We start from the raw sequence: 17,405 nt of genomic DNA, 5'->3' as shown, positions 1-17,405 counted from the left end.
CTTATACACAGAGATTTACAGTATACATTGTATTTACAATCAGCCAGATAATGAACTTGACAAGTCTCGCTCATTATCAGATTGTGTCGTGATTTAACCAGCATGCAGTGCTTATTACTCATGCACTTGCAAGCATGAAGTATTTGAATACTATTTCATTCTTATTTGCGTTTATTTTGTGTGGATTTTTCCAAGACATGATTATCAGCAAAACGGGGTATATTATTGGTACTGTAAATCTCTGTGTATAAAACGCACCTGTGTATTTAAGACGCACCCTTGTTTTTTGGACCAAGACCCCCAAAATAAATTTGTATTAGCTCTTTTGTAAAGATTTACTGCGTATTTCCAGTTACACTGCCGCTACATACATGGCCATGGACAATTATTATCTGAAATTTTTAACAATTGATGCATAATGGATTTTTAGATCTTTGCTGTGACTTGTTATATTTATATGTTAAATGACATTGATTGTTGTCATGTACATTTTCTGCTTTTTATTTAAGTTAATATTGTCTGTTGGGAGCCAGGGGAGTACAAATAATCAAATAATTCCTCTGGCTCTCAACAGAGAGGTTAAATTATATTACATTGTTATGTTATTTATGTTATTTGTAGTTACTGTCTATGATATGTTAATGTATTGTTATATTTATACAAATGTGAGCTGTAAAACGATTTTTATGCCTTCATTTTATTTTGTGCATGGCAATAAAGAAATTCAATTCAAATTCAATTCAATTAAATGGCCATGGTACGGCCATGCGATCGCCTGTTCAATACACATGTACATTTATGCCTGTAACCCCTTGACCCCACTGGGGTCTGCACCCCCAAACCCCTGCTAATGGTACAGATTTCTTATTTTCAAATGATGGCAGGTACATGCATGAGTGATATTTATCATTTGGTTCGCATTTTGGTATGCATTATAGATGATTATCATTAGAAATACAGGGTGCATGTAAATGTGGGCAATAGCGTACATGTAGATAAGCTCTGCAGTAAACTTGGGCTTATAATACCAGCATGTGCATGTACCGGGTATATTTTTTTTTCTTCTCCATTCTTTCTTTCTTTTTTATTGCACTTGTCTCATAAACCTATAATTGATGCACAATGATGACTTTGACATGTATTTATTTTTCAATATGAAGTAGTTTTTGCACATATATGCAGTTATCAATGAATATTATTTGAATGATTGTTAAATTGTCACAGACAAATTATCAAAATTCTCATAAATCTAATATAGTTTATCATTCTCTGCATGATTAACATGTATTCTTCAAATGGAATCAAAAGCCTGTTCAGACTAAATAAATTTATATGAAACTCTTTAAAAGAAACATCATATTAAGAACCATTGTATGACAAACGGAGCATGCAGACTAGGAAACAGCATTGTATAAAGAAACTAATATTGACAAGGTTAGTTGGCAGAACAGCTGTCCACTCTTTGGTGCCTGCTTACGATAAGCTCGGCAAGTTATACAATTATTTTACGATAGAACGTTCAGACTGTAGTGGGAACCTGATTCTCTATCAAGTTTTCTTCAGAAAAGTTGCTTGAACAGTACTTTTTTTTTTTATTTCAAAAATGTAATTATTTATCATATAGTTACATGAGACTTTGTATAGCAATACAATGACTGCTAGTAGTCTTAAAGCTGGATGAGTTGATGTTTACGTTTGAAAAACAAAATAGATAGGAAGTGTACAGATGGAAACGATGTTGAATACATGTTTTGTAAATGCATTTGTATTTAAGTATAATTACACAATTTTTGTTTTCTTCTTTTTTTATCTTGCAGAAAAAAGCTCAGGAGGTCAGATTAATAGACCACGAAACAGTAACGGTATTTCATGAGCCATACATAGGTTATGTAGATTGTATATGGAATGATTCAGGAATTCAAGAATGTTATGACAGAAGGAGAGAATACCAGCTCACAGATTCAGCAAAATAGTAAGTATCATCTTGTTTTAAAGTTGATTTAGTAATCTTGATGTAATTTGATATATGATGCCATATTTTGTCTGTTTGGAGCCAGAAAGACATTAAATCAAAATGTACTTTAACATAGAGCTAATGCCCCTCTGGCTCTGAAAAGATACAAGAGGATATTAAAGAAGTAACTTCAATGAAAGTTTAGCCAGCATAATGATACCTCAGTCACACCTAGATTGACGCCAGACACAAGTCAATAGACCTTCCAATACGCAGGCTCAAACTGTACTTGGGCTTGGGCTTGTTTTATTTTTGGTGTATCTCATTGATTTTGTAAACGTGGTGGGTCTGAATAAAGATGGAATCTATGCTAAATGCACGTTAGGCCTGTCTTCATCAGAACGAAGTTGCAAAATAACCTGCTAATTTCAGACTTGAAATTGCGTCCTCACCAGACCGATACCCTCATCACAAACTAGCTTGGCAGACGCATATTAGCCCGCTATTTTGGAACAATTTTTTTTGGACCAAATAGCCCGCTAATTGCAACTGCAGTCTGATGAAGACGCAAATCAGCTGGCTAATTTGAGATCGGGCTAGTTAAAAATAGCGGATTATTTTGCATCTTCGGTCTGATGAGGGCAGGCCTGTTGTAAGATTTTGATTTTACTGGCATATCACATATGCTATTTGAATTGGTGCATTGGTTGCCTCAAATGTATATTAACCCATAGCAGTTCAGAGATTTCTTATTTTCTAGATTTATCCATTTTCCCTCCTCAGATTGGTAATAATAAAACTTATTTTCGATTCCTTTTCCACTCCTTTTTAGTTTGAAGGAAAACAAATTATTTAATGAACTGGTGTAAAAGAAAATTCAAAAATTTGACCGAAAAATTGCCAATGTGTACACTAAAATAGCGATTTATTTTGCACAGCATTGCCAATTTAGAGACTTTAATGATTAGTTACGAGCAATTAGCTCTTATTCAAGAACTGCACAACACACTGCATTGGAAATATAGTTTTCTGCGATTTTTGTTCATTCTGCTCATGTACAACTTGTTATTCAGGCCATTCAGGATCAAAAGATAAAAATAAAACGTCACTAATAGGCGATTCTAACACTATGAACATGACTGACAATGAGAGCGGACAAAATATACAGTTCCTCAGGTAGACAAAGGAACATCCCTTCACAGCTATTATGTAAAAAGGTGAATATGCATGTGACACCTGTTCTACACATTTTTACATAATAGCAGTAAGGGATGTTCCTTTGTCTACCTGAGGAACTGTATATTTTGTCCGCTCTCATTGTCAGTCATGTTCATAGTGTAAACTGCTATGGTTAAAATCACTATGAACATGACTGACAATGAGAGCGGACAAAATATACAGTTCCTCAGGTCGACAAAGGAACATCCCTTCACAGCTATTATGTAAAAAGGTGAATATGCATGTGACACCTGTTCTACACATTTTTACATAATAGCAGTGAAGGGATGTTCCTTTGTCTACCTGAGGAACTGTATATTTTGTCCGCTCTCATTGTCAGTCATGTTCATAGTGAATACAAATGTTGTGGTGCATTGTTTACAAAGAATTCTTGTGATTTAAGAGTCACATGGGCTGAGGTTTTAATTCTACCAAGAATTATTGATAATTTTGATAGTCATGTGGTCAGAAAGTAGTCATATTTATGATTTATCTATTTATTCATTGGGTAATTTTTTTCAAAGTTACATCTGTGTAACCAACAAGGATGATGTTGTGTTTAAAAGCAATTTCTCTCAAACAAACAGAAATGCTATAGTTCAAATAAGAGATAGAAATGAAAAGTTCAAAGCAAGATGATTACTGAACTGGAACTTGAATTAGACCAAGTATCGGAGAAGATGATATTTCTGAGTTGTGATAAGGGTAAATCCTGCTACAGTGTTGATTTCAGTAAAAGAAACGGGTCTGAAAGTTTGAGGAAAATTTATTGTACAATAAAGAAAGTTGCTTTAGTTTTCAAACTTTAGAAGATATCTACTAATCTACTTCAATTAACAACCCTATGATTTCCTCTACAAGTTACTCTTTATTAAAAAAATTGTTATAATTTCCTCCCCCCCCCCCTCCTCAAAACCTGTGCCTAAATGAAATATAAAATACCTGTGCCTAAGTTTGAAACATATTCTTATGGATCATTCATTTCGATACAAACAAGTAAACCGATGGTCACGAAGGAAATCAATGATTCCTTGTGGAATCTTCAAAACTCGAAGACTATTTTCCATAAGATTTTTGTCAAACTCTCTTTATCTGAATTTTCTGCATCAATTTGAATTAACTGAATGTCAACAGGGAGCTCCATCATGTCAGGGTGGACTTCCCTTTATGTAAATTTGGTGGACTAGAAATGAAGAAATTTCTGTTAATTTCTTTTGCTGTGGCATTTTTATGACATGTAGTACCGCATCATGTGGAGTTGATGATGAATATTCTTTTGTTGGGAGTTATGAAGCAAATTTTTTTCATTTACCGTATTTGCCGGCGATAAGGCCGCAGCGCCGCATAGGCCGCACCCCCATCTTTGATTTTGACATTTCGTAGAGGAAAAAAAAAACAGGCCAAACAAAATAATCATAATTTTCTTGTAGAACACTATTTTTCCTACAAACTGATACCAAAATCATCAATATTCTTATAAATTTACAGGAAATTTACCTAATTTTTTTTCTTGTATTTTAGCAAATCTATATCAATTTTTAAGCTAGTACTGTATCGCAGTCAGATTTGGTATCCTACATATACCCCTACCATTCTGCAGTGTAATACGAAATTGCGACTTCGGCTAGATGCACAGTTGTGTTGCGCGGCAGTTAGCTCCGTAACAGTGTCTTCTTTTATTTTTATGCGATGCAATGCCACGAACTTAGATCTAGATCTAGATCTACCGGTAGATTTTGTTAGAAAAATATTTTTATTTTCGTCTTCATGTCAACAATGCAACATAAAATTGTCAGTAAGATGTGTGAAGTTATTCTAGAAATGTCCTGTACCATTGTATAGTTATTGTAGTCCCATATGTACAAATGGACGCGCTGTTTTGACTGCTGAATTTTTAGTTGTTGCGGATTGGCCACACCCAGACTTTTTGATATTTTCTCTTTTGAAAATACTGCGGCCTTTACGCGGGCAAATACGGTAACTTGTTTTGAGAAGACAATATATGTGACTGATGACAAAAGGAAAGGGTTACCGTAAATCTCTGTGTATAAGGCGCACTTTTTTGCCGCCAAAAAAAATTGAAAGTCGGGGGTGCGTCTTATACACAGGTACAGAAAAACAAAAATAAAAAATTCTAGTTTCAATTTATGGCGCTATGCCTGGCAGTGTCTCTCAGCTCAGTATTCAGTGTGTTGACTCGCCACTCTGAAACTACAACAACACTCAAATTTGTCTGTCGTCTTGGTTTTAAAGTAATCTTTCTAATTCCTCAAATTGTTTTTCTATAACAAATGGTGTACCACAAGGTTCTATCCTAGGTACTCTATTGTTTTTAATGCTAATGATCTTACACATTCTTCTAAAAACGACATCGTTACTATTATTTGTGACAAGTTCACAAGCACAAATCAGCGCCTACTGCACCTCGATGTAAAATGAAGGTCCTTCCCCGCGTGGGTTTTCGGCAACAAAACAAAAAAAAAAAAAATGGGGGTGCGCCTTATACACAGAGATTTACGGTATGCACCAAAAAAAACCTTAATTTTAGAAATGTCCTGTGAAAAAATACCCGCTTGTTGGATGAATTTGCTCTAAAGGCTATAGTAATAGTGAAGTCTATAGTAATAGTGAAATGAGAAAGATATGTGATACCACCATGCAAATACATCATTGGTGTACATACAACTGTATGTATGTAGTTTTCAGCAAGTTTTCTTAAATCTTTGTTTCCAGCAACTCCAAAAGATATCAAGATTTTATGTTCGGAGGGTGATGATATACTTGCAGAAAGGATGTTTTAACAATACAATGTGGTTCCTAGTATAATAATAATTAATACAATTTGTGAAGACATTTTGTGTCAAAATACTAATGGATTACTAGTTTTGGATAAAGTAATGGAAAAATTAAGACTCATATGAGACATCTCTGTGCCCTTTGTGGCATGGGTTTATTTTCCACTTGCTATGTTTCATGATACAGTAATAGGAGGTCACTTAACAGGGCTTGAAATTAGCGGTTGCCTGGGTGCCATTGACAAACTAAGGGCGCGTTCATGCTTGATTTTGAAGGCAGAATGAGCGATTTGTAACGCTCATCGTAAACGCTCATCGTAATCGCAGTTCCACGGTGCACTGTTCATGCTCACTTCTCCAGGCAATTCTCCTTGGGTGGCCTTCAGCTGGATTCGCAAACCTGTGTGCGCATGCTACGTAGACCCATTAGAGGTCAGTGCGTTGACCCCATTTAAACGCGTTTACAAATTGTAAACGCATCTTTTTGTGAGTTTACGATCGGCGATCGTGATCGCCGTTTTTCGGTGATTCTACAAAAGTGAGCATGAACGCAATCGTGTTTTAAACTAAAGGCGTAACAGATGCCTGATTCTGGCCGTCAAAATCAAGCATGAACGCACCCTTAAACGCCAACAGGCAAACTACGGGCAACCTACGGGCAACCAGGAAAAAAAGTTAAAGGCATTGTTTAACAATGTTTCTAGTTTTACAAATCTGAGATGCATGGTCTTACATGTTATCAGTGTCTGTGATATGGTGTAAATTGAAGCCCTAAAAAAATAGCGCTTCAAAATGATCATGAAGTGCCTCTAAAAAGTAAAAATATTTGAGTGACCAGATTCACCATACTCATATTTCTCAATAGACTAGTGTTATAAAAACCGTTAGGAAAACAAATTCTGAAATTTCTAATTCCAATCATAGATATCCTGATAATCAGCCAGGCGATTGGCTTGTGAAAGTCATGGGATTCATGTATGACCTAAAGGTTAATAATTATGATTGCAGCATGAGCTAAATCCAAGATTTTGTTTAGAATCTGAGGCAAAGATACCCAATCCCTTTAAGTGAGAGCCCTGCTTAATGTAACCAATGATTTAACTGTTCTTCTGGTATCATCATAAAAATAACCTGAACAAAATATCACAAATTATTCATATTTTTTACAGTTAACTGCTAAACACATTGTTTTTTTGGCAAACAACCAGATTTGGAAATTATAGGGAAAACTTCAACACTGCATTGTACTTGTAATACAGAGAGGGAGATGGGGCAGACGGTGGAGGATGGGACGGGAGACAAGAATAAATGGGAATAGAGAGAGACTGGGAAACACAAAGGGCGGAGAAAGAGGGATAGAGAGACCATAATCATTAAGGCGTATTAGGTAACAAATGCTAGAAGGATGGAGAGGAAACATCTTATAAGCCTGTTGCAGTTTATGGAACTTGCCTGTGTTTAGTGCCACCCCCGCATGCGGCAACCGGCCACAAATAGAGGCAGAAACCTTACCTTGATGTGTTGAGCTATCCCCTGTGCGTCACTGTCTGACGTCAGCCTTGGTTGGTTGGAGAGACCAGTCTGTAGTTGAATAAGAAGGAAGGAGGGAGCCTCCTCTGTGGAATACCAGTTTCTGGGATGAAAAACACTTTTATTTCTTTAAATGATTGCTGGTCATTTCATATCAGTATTATATAGGCATACATTTATGTGAAGATGCTTAGGCCTACCATTTTTAAGCACTGATGCATTAAAAAAAAAAAATTAATTACACAATATTGCGTCCTTTTTTCCCCCCACATCAAAACTCAACCAATCACAAATACCAAGTTAATGTTTTGTTACAATACATGACATGTTATAAATGAAATTCGACACTACTTGTGGGAGTTATCATTCGACTACATGTATCTACATGTATATTGCTACATGTAAATGTCAGTCTTCAAATGGCTTGCTTTATGCTTTGTGAATCACATCACGGATACTGCATACATGTATTCTGAAATGATGTATGTATGATCGAACCAGGAGCAAATGCACACTCTTACTTTTTTAATTTGCACCTTTTTCCAGTTACAAATACACTGGTCTACGTGTGTTCCATGTATCCAAGTAGGTATTAATCCATGCTTAAAACTATAGGTGACAACCCCCCCCCCCCCCCCCCCAACAAAAAAATTATCATAAAAAAAAAATGGGAGAAAATAAAATAATAGGTAAGAGGTGAGACAATATGAATTCACCTGTTCCCCCCCCCCCCCTTTGGCAGGAAATTAGTCTCAATGGATAAAGACATAACAAATAAGTCGGTCTTATGCTTTCATTTGAACAGAATTGGGCACATTATCTGATTTGATATATTTGTGCGGGTACATTTTTCTTTTATTGTACGGTACATAACTAAGGAAGCCATACATGTACTTGCATGTGCTTGTAGTGTATAGGTGCATGATTGGTGTGTGTGTACACAAGTATGTTGTATTCCGTCGTCGTCGCCGCCGCCTCAACTCACTCACTCTACAGGCTCTACATGTACATGCTGTTGTATGCAAGCTGTTATTGCACATTGCATCCCACAGTGCCTGAGCACAGAACAAGTATTTAGGCATGGCACTGTGTGTGGCAGGCACTGGCAGTTATGTAGCCGACCATAGGCTCCCTTTGCCTTTATAGAGAGTGTGCGTGAATAATGCAGCGTGCATAGTCAGTGAAAGGGTGCGTGTTTGCTATGCTTTGGTTGTGGTGCATAATATATGTCTGCAGAATTTGTGCGCATTAGATCTGCACTGGCCACTCTGCAGTAATGCTCGGATATTGCCATACTGAAAAGGATTCTGACATGTTGAATGGGAGAACACATTCCTCTTGGTTATGGACAGAAGTCCAACATTTTATGTAGCCTTCATCTCAGAGTGATGGCACTATTGATTATATAGGCCGTTATAGTTCTTTTTTGAATTGTGGAATGAACAGATGTTCTTTTAAATGTAGGCATACATTTTTGTAATGACTTTCCATGATAACATAAGTATCCAACTACACACACATGAACATTTATTATTACACAATGTACCTGTTTATTCTAAGGTCATAGAATTTTTTGAAAAATACCTTTTGTGTTCTTCATTGGTTGGAACTTCACTGCTGATGTTTTTACAATTTTTTTTTTTTTTTTAATTTTTTTTTTTTTTTTTTTTTTTTTTGGGGGGGGGGGAGGAGTGGGGGGGGGGCACATTATAGATCTAATGTACATGTGCATACACACATCTATAAATCTACTGATTTCTTATTGTAGGGTTATAATGGTCTTCATAAGGACATAACTGTCTGCAGACACATTTGAGGATCTGTAGAAATCATCACATTTTATGACAGCCTCTTGTTTTTTTGTTGGGGGAGGGGGGGGGGGGGTAGATTGGAAACAATGCACTTTCTCAGGTAATATTGTTTTAACTGACAGTTACTTCTACGTAAGTATTTCTGTTGTTTTTACTTATTATTCCTTTCATTTTTTTCTTCAGTAACTTTGGAATAATAAATAATAATATTTAGCTTTTATATAGCGCTTAATACAATATAGCGCTTAATACAATGTCTCTAAGCGCTTTACAAATATACTATTACCCTGGTCATTGGATTCAGTGCTTGCCCGCACACTCTGTGTGCACAATCTCCACTCCCTGGGGAGCATTCCAGCTTGACGTTCAAAAACTGTTTGACCAACAATGACGGTCGCATCCTACCGGGTACCCATTTAACACCTGGGTAGAGATGGATTTTTAGGTTTCTGACACCCTTTATGATCAATTTGGACCGTGAAAGTTTGGTTAAATTTATTTGAAAAAATTGATTAAGCAACTAAATACATTTCAAGAATAATATGTGTATATACAGTATTTTGATTATTTAGTAAAATTTGTTTGCATTTGCATTTATTTATGTTAAAAACTGAACAAACATACATTGTATATCGATTTTGGTGTCTTGGAGAAGTACCAGTACATGTACATCAATCCAATGAACCTGAACATTTGTGCAATGAAATCTTTGGGTTTAGGGAAGTGGGAAGTATGTCAGTGAAAGTTGCAAATCTTGAATCCTTATGCTATGTAATGAGATTACTTTACAACTCTTGTTTATAACAAAATATAAACAATCATTGAAATATTTTTTGGGAAAAAATCAAAACAGTAAGGCCCAGTAAAGTTACTATATGGTTTTCTTGTTTCTAACTGTCTCAGCCTTAATACCATTCATTATTTTTGCTTTGAGAAGAATCTTTGGAAATCAGTGAAGTGCAGTTTTAAGCTGATTTGAACTTATGAAATGTATATATGTACATGAAGTAAAAAATCAAAGAATATAATGTATAATTTATTTGTACATGTAGGACTAAATGTATGAGAGTTTGTTCATGTGTATTAAAGGCATATTAAAGCTGTTGTCCTACAAATAAAGACTTGTTGGGGCATCAGAGGGCAATCGATTTAAGACGATCACGCTCTGGATTTTTAAACTTCCATTATTAATGTCTCCAGCTTTGTCATATTCTTTCAAACTGTAACTTCACAGTGAGAAAATCATGATACGGCTAATAATAATTTGGGCTATAAATCTATAAAATTGTGTATCACGTTTCATCCTATGAAAGAGACTGTACCGTGGGAAACCTAAAAAATAACAAAATTGGTGAAAAGTAAAAGGCTCATTAGACTACATGTTGGGATTCATGGTCTACACATGAGCAGAGAATGTTGTTTGATATCAAATCATACCATTTGTTGATACTGATTTATGCACCATGTATTCTAGTTTAATGCCTTTTGTGACTTTTGTCTAGTGACAAACTATTACATGTGTCTGTCACCTGCTGTGAGTTATTGCATTTAAATTGTTGAATGCAGATTGCACATATTAAGTTTAAACATATTCCATACTTGCTATTTATTCAGTACAAAAAAATGTGTGGTCTACCATATTTTGGGGGTTGGTTTTGGGGGTACTACATGTACATGTACATGGTAGGTTGGAATGGGAAAGTAGCTGGGCGCAAGAAAGTCTACCGGTATACACGTACATGTATACTCAATCATCTCTGTGTTATAAGATGAAAACAAAAGTTAAGGGCAGTACACAAAAATAAGAGCTGCGGCTTATTCTGCCATATGTGAACAAGCATAAGTTTAGATGTTGTTCAGTCCGAAACACATGAACATGTACATGTACATGAACATGTAATTGTCAGACCTACTGTACAAAGAAGCACTGTATGGCTGTATGCAAATAACATTCTGACTATTGAAATTCAATTCTTTGTTACATACATTTCATAACGAAGCAAAGGTGTATGAATTTGAAAGCATCACAGAAAATGATCAGTATCATACTTGTCTTAGGGCGCGTTCATGCTTGATTTTAAAGGCAGAATGAGCGATTTGTAACGCTCATCGTAAACGCTCATCGTAATCGCAGTTCCACGGTGCACTGTTCATGTTCACTTTTCCAGGCAATTCTCCTTGGGTGGCCTTGAGCTGGATTCGCAAACCTGTGTGCGCATGCTACGTAGACCCACTAGAGGTCAGTGCGTTGACCCCATTTAAACGCGTTTACAAATTGTAAACGCATCTTTTTGTGAGTTTACGATCGGCGATCGTGATCGCCGTTTTTCGGTGATTCTACAAAAGTGAACATGAACGCAATCGTGTTTTAAACTAAACGCGTAACAGATGCCTGATTCTGGCCGTCAAAATCAAGCATAAACGCGCCCTTAGACAATTAAAAGTTTGTGTACAAAAATCATATCAATAACTGAACAGCCACAGCAGATGAAAGAATGTTGACCAAACTAAACCTATAGATTATTTGGCTTAGTCTGATATTTCAATCTATACAAACATAGTGTTTTAGACAGAATTCATGTTGACTGAAATAATGTGTACATGTACATGTTTCTTGGGGTATGTTTATGCTCAACTTTTTCTGGCCAGAATCAGGCATCTGTTACGTGTTTAGTTTAAAACACGGTTGCGTCCTTTCTCATTTTTGTAGAATCACCGAAAAACGGCAATCACAATCGCCGATCGTAAACTCACACAAAGGTGCGTTTACGATTCTGGGAAGAATAAACGCACAATCATTTGTAAATGTGTTTAAATGGGGTCAACGCACTGACCTCTAGTGGGTCTACGTATCATGCGCAGTGCAGGTTTGCGAATCCAGCTGCAAGGCCACCCAGCCAGATTTGCCTGGAGGAGCCAGAGAAGTGAGCATAAACAGTACACCGTGGAACTGCGATTATGATGAGCGTTTCAGATCGCTCATTCTACCTTCAAAATCAGGCATAAACACACCCTTGGTTAATGCTCAAACATGCTCAGACCTACCTTGTGTTATTTATTTTATGTTAAAGAATCCAATGTCTGTAGAGTATCTGTGAACTAAAGTAAATTACATTAGATGCATGATACTGTACACAGATACATGTACATGTACTCTGCAAGAGGTCTTTACAAATTCCTGCAGTAGGTCATATGTAGGCCTACCCGCCCTCCCTCCCTCCCAATCATGATGTTCTTTTGATACAAAGCTTCATGCCTAGTATTGGTAGAGGAATTCTCTTTGTTGCATCAGTCAATAAAGATACATGTAGGGTGTTACTGTCACCTACATGTACAGTGTACAGTGTACATATGGAAAGGCTGGATGTAGCATTGCTGATGCTTGCCCGGGTTGCTAGGGAGACATTTACTCCTTCCACTTTCTTTCAAATGGAATTATTGTAATCCAATTATATAAACCTTTCATTTTTCGGTCTTTGAATTGGTGGTTTTCTTTTAGGTACATGTATTTGTAGGCACTCAGAATCTTTATTACCGGTGGTTGGAGTATTTCTGGAATATTTTATATTACTTGATGCTTAATGCAGTTTTCTATGGATTATGATCTTCTTTGCACATCAATACTCCATGTATGCCTTAAAGCTTATCTGCCATAGTTTACAGGAGGGATTAGACCGCCCTGCAAGGTCACTGAACAGGTGGTTATCTCATCAACTCGGCTCTCAGTTAACATAAGAAAAAGAGGATCATGGGGGACCAATGGTCACCGATTAGGCATTGTTTGTTGTATAGAGGGCGCAAGTAGCTACAAGTAGTGCAGTGGGCCTTTAAAGAGAAGGTTGAGATCAGGAAAGGTGAAAAATGATTTGTGATCTTTTTCATTCCATTTATGTTTGTGTGGAAGAGCATCATAGAGAGAGAGAGAGAGAGAGAGAGAGAGAGAGAGAGAGAGAGAGAGAGAAAAGTCCCCTGAAAAGAATGGCTCTTAAAGTACCCCCCCCCCCCATATTTGAAAGAAGACTAGTTAGTAACGGCTCAAAATTTGTAGTATGACTGGGCCAATTTCTTATCATTTTGATGATTAAAAAACCTTAGAGTATACACCAATACCTATGTGCTTCATGATGAACCTTTTCAAGGATCTTTACAGTTTCTTTCCCAAGCGCATGGCTAGAACTCATTTTTATCTTTAACTCAATTCTGATAATTTTTTATTTTTGTTTAGTACACTTTGCATTTAAATAAAAATAGAAAATGAGGGAGCGGGTCAGTGAAAAAAACAACACCCAAAGATGAATGATGTAGGATGTTTCTAAAAGCAAGGTTGATATCTCATTAGTGGTCAATGGGAGAGTTTGATGTGAAAAGATTGTATTTAAACTACATGTACATGTATACCGGTATGCTCCAAAATTTGAAATGTCTAATTGCAAGGTGTTAGATTGCGAGACTTCATTTTTCAAAGAGGGGACCATTACGTAAAATCAGATTATGAAGCATGCGGTTGAAAAACACTATTTTACCTGTGACGGCAAAAAAATCACATGAGTAGCACTGTGTTGAAAACCACTATGTCATGCATGCATGTCAATGGTGGTTGAAAGTAATTGGATATTGATCACCTGTAGAGGGCAGCAGATCAGATCCATGTTTCTTATGGCTTGCTGACTGAGTGATGAGGGAATGTTTCTTATTGAACTATCAACACATGGGAAGTTGAGCATTTTGTTGAATAATTTTACTACAATTAATATTATTTGAAAAAAAGTATGTGTAATGGAAGTTAAGTAATAATGTGTTGAAACGGGTCATCAACTGTAAAAACTTATTGGTGGTTTTGTAATGCCAGGTCACACATAGTAAGCCATAGAGTATCAATATATTGTTGTTGTGTAGTGCAAACTCCATTTAATGTATGTGTTCTTTCTTTCTCATTTCTCATTTCAGCTACCTTAGTGATTTAAAGAGAATTTCAGATTCAAACTATATACCTACGGAACAAGATGTACTCAGAGTACGAGTACCCACAACAGGAATCATTGAATATCCGTTTGATCTAGATTCAATTATTTTCAGGTGAGTGTTGATCGGCATATATCTTATCTATTAAACAAATTTGATAGTGTAATAGTGCGATTGATATGTATATATAAACTTTATCAGTAAATTGGGATGACATATAGCTGGGGGAAAATACATGTACTTGGTTATGAGTGTAATGGTAAAACTGTTTGATGAAGTGAAAAATGCAGTTGTTCTAATCATTATAGTGGAGCAGAGTTGAGTGGAATGCTACATCTTTCACAGAATTATTAATTTTTCCATTTCACAAATGATTAATGTAAATATTTATTTTAATTTAACATCTCCAGTTATTATCACAGATATACATGTAATTTCAATGCAAGTATAGGTGAAAATTTCTCTGGCCTTAATGACGTTGCTACAGTCCAATGCCTGAGCAACAAATGCTCTCAAATCAATATCATACAAATTCCTAACCTCAACCCTGGATGAAACACTACCAAACCCTAAACCTAACCCTAAACCTAACCCAACCCTAAACCTAACCCAACCCTAATCCCAAGCCAAACCTAAACCTAACCTTAACTCAAAGCCTACCCTAACCCGTAACTTAACTGAAAACCCAATGTCAACCCTAACCAGACTCAACACTAATCCTATATCTTTAATGGAATAAAGCCTGGAGCAACATGTCAGATCTGTGATTATTCAAATGATTTTACTCAGAACAAGTCCCTGCTCAGAATGAACAACATAACTTTTTTCATTACTTGACAGGATGGTCGATGTTGGAGGGCAGAGGTCAGAACGACGAAAGTGGATTCACTGTTTTGAGAATGTCACATCTATAATGTTTCTAGTCGCCTTAAGTGAATATGACCAATTGCTTGTCGAGTCAGATAGTGAGGTAAGTAGCTTCGGGTTTGAATGAAGAACACTTTAGAAGTTTGTGGTGCATACTCTTAAAGAGAAGGTTGAGTTCTGGGGAGAGGTGAAAAATAAATTGTGAGCGTTATCATTGTTATTATGCAAGTGTGGAAGAACATCAGATAAAAAATGTTCCCTGAAAAGCATGGCTCTTCAAATGCTTTCATATTCTAAATATGACATGTAACAACATAAAAATCGGGACAGATTTTTATGCCACATGTCTGTGTAGCCCCGTATACATCTCTCTGTGTACAGTGCTTGTAACTTTACCAAGACTGGGCCAAATTTCTCATCATATTGATGATTCCACAACCTTGCAGTACACACCAATACTTAAATGCTAGATGATCAACCTTTTCTGATCGATTCTTAACCGTTTCTTTCACAATGCCATTGCATGACCAGAACTCAACTTTATCTTTAAGAAGAGACACTTGATTAATTGAAAATATAATAAGAAAAATTGTTTACTGGTAAAAATATCTTGATAGCCAGGGCATGAAAACCTACATGTCACCATGTTCCATGTCCAATTGTAATTGGCTCCCATGTTAATATTATTCTGTAATACCACAATCATAAAAAATGTTTTTATTCCCCCTCATGCAATTTCATTGTCACTGCAGTAAATCGCCTTAAAAATAACATCAGGCAATGTGAGATGAGATTAATGAAGTGTCTTCCTATCTCTATGTCTTACCTTTCTCTATGTCTTACCTTTCACAAAGATTAGTGAGTACTTGTAAGAGCCATTGTTGGGCACAACTTTTAAAAACTTCCACATCGTTGCCACTTTCCATTCCTTTACTCATATTGTGGTTGACAAAACTGTAGTTCGTCACCACAATCTTTTTTAGGTGGTTCGCCTTGACATGTATGAATGCGCATTTCACCTGGTAATATTCACAATTTTATTATGATTTTATATGCTGTAATAATCATTTTCATGTAACTGAACATTGTTTTTTGTGCAAAGCTTGGGAAGTTTTTTTCTTCTATATGTTGACAGAAAACTATTTTGGTATGACATGTCTCTTTCTCTACAATCTATTTGAATACAGAACCGAATGGAGGAAAGTAAAGCACTGTTTCGAACCATCATCACGTATCCCTGGTTTCAGAATTCATCTGTGATTTTATTCCTCAACAAGAAGGACCTACTGGAGGAGAAGATCATGCATTCACATCTTGTAGACTACTTTCCAGAATTCGACGGTGAGTGTGCCTGGCCCTAACCATGGTTACTGAGCTGCCCAACTATTAGTAAAAAATTTGGAGAGCTCTTCGCAATATGGTATCACAAAAATACAGTACATTACCAATGAGATGTTTTGAAAAAATGACTTACCATCTTGTTTGTCCGATTTTTTTTAGAACTTCATCTTTTCCTCTGATTTTCTGCTTCAACATAACAGTTTTCTGTATAAGATGTGTCATGGTACATGTCTGCCCACAATTCTCTGTCATGAAAATGTGGCACATGCATTTAGGGAAGGCAACTTTATTATCACTCGCGTTCGTCCGGGTTCAGGACGATCGCGTCCCCTCCTTTGTTAGCAGAACGCGACTGTCCTTAACGCGTAAGGTATGGGGGATTAAAACCTTCTCCATTCATCGCGTACCCTCCTTTGTTTAGAGAACGCGAGCGTCCCAAACGGGTCCCCAATGAAAGGGGCAAGAATGGGGGGATTATCTTACATAATATTACATAATTCTTGAGAGGAATAGGGTTTCTATTTGTCGCGCTAAGAGGGGCAAGAACTCGTTTAATCACCTTGCCAGTAAAATTCCTTCCTTCCAGCGATCGGAAGGCTTTCCCCATTTTAAATGAAATGTAAATGAAATGAAAACTGTGTGAATCGCAATCAATGCAGAGGTCCGTTGTTTGAGGTTGAGAGAGAGAGAGGGAGAGAGAGGTAGAGGGACGTAGACATGCATGTTTTGTTCTTTGAAATATTTACTCTACGAGACTGTTATGTATTTTTTATATGTCATCTATTTTGGAGGTTTGGTCTTATGAAAACTGATTTTGAATGAGTGATGCGTAGGCCGTGGCCGCCTTGTAGTTGTAGCGACCAGCAGCGCTAGAACAATTTATAATTTGCATACCCTGTGCCGCCCATTGAACCCTGGGAAGGGTAA

The 17,405-nt window shown here is 36.6% G+C and overlaps 1 protein-coding gene across 1 annotated transcript in view; it reads left to right on the top strand.

The window, feature by feature from the left end:
• Positions 1-1,815: 1,815 nt before the first annotated feature.
• Positions 1,816-17,405, top strand: part of gnaq (guanine nucleotide-binding protein G(q) alpha subunit) — a gene marked incomplete at its 5' end in the record, with an annotated part of 32,249 nt that continues 16,659 nt past the window's right edge. Inside the window, 4 exon segments of the mRNA NM_214670.1 lie at positions 1,816-1,972; positions 14,256-14,384; positions 15,111-15,240; positions 16,325-16,478. Of these exon segments, the coding sequence (NP_999835.1) occupies positions 1,816-1,972; positions 14,256-14,384; positions 15,111-15,240; positions 16,325-16,478 (570 nt within the window).

This window comes from Strongylocentrotus purpuratus, unplaced genomic scaffold, assembly GCF_000002235.5.
Source record: "Strongylocentrotus purpuratus isolate Spur 01 unplaced genomic scaffold, Spur_5.0 spur5_scaffold_6, whole genome shotgun sequence".
In the NCBI taxonomy this organism is placed as follows: Eukaryota; Metazoa; Echinodermata; class Echinoidea; order Camarodonta; family Strongylocentrotidae; genus Strongylocentrotus; species Strongylocentrotus purpuratus.
This window is presented reverse-complemented; position numbering and strand designations above follow the sequence as displayed.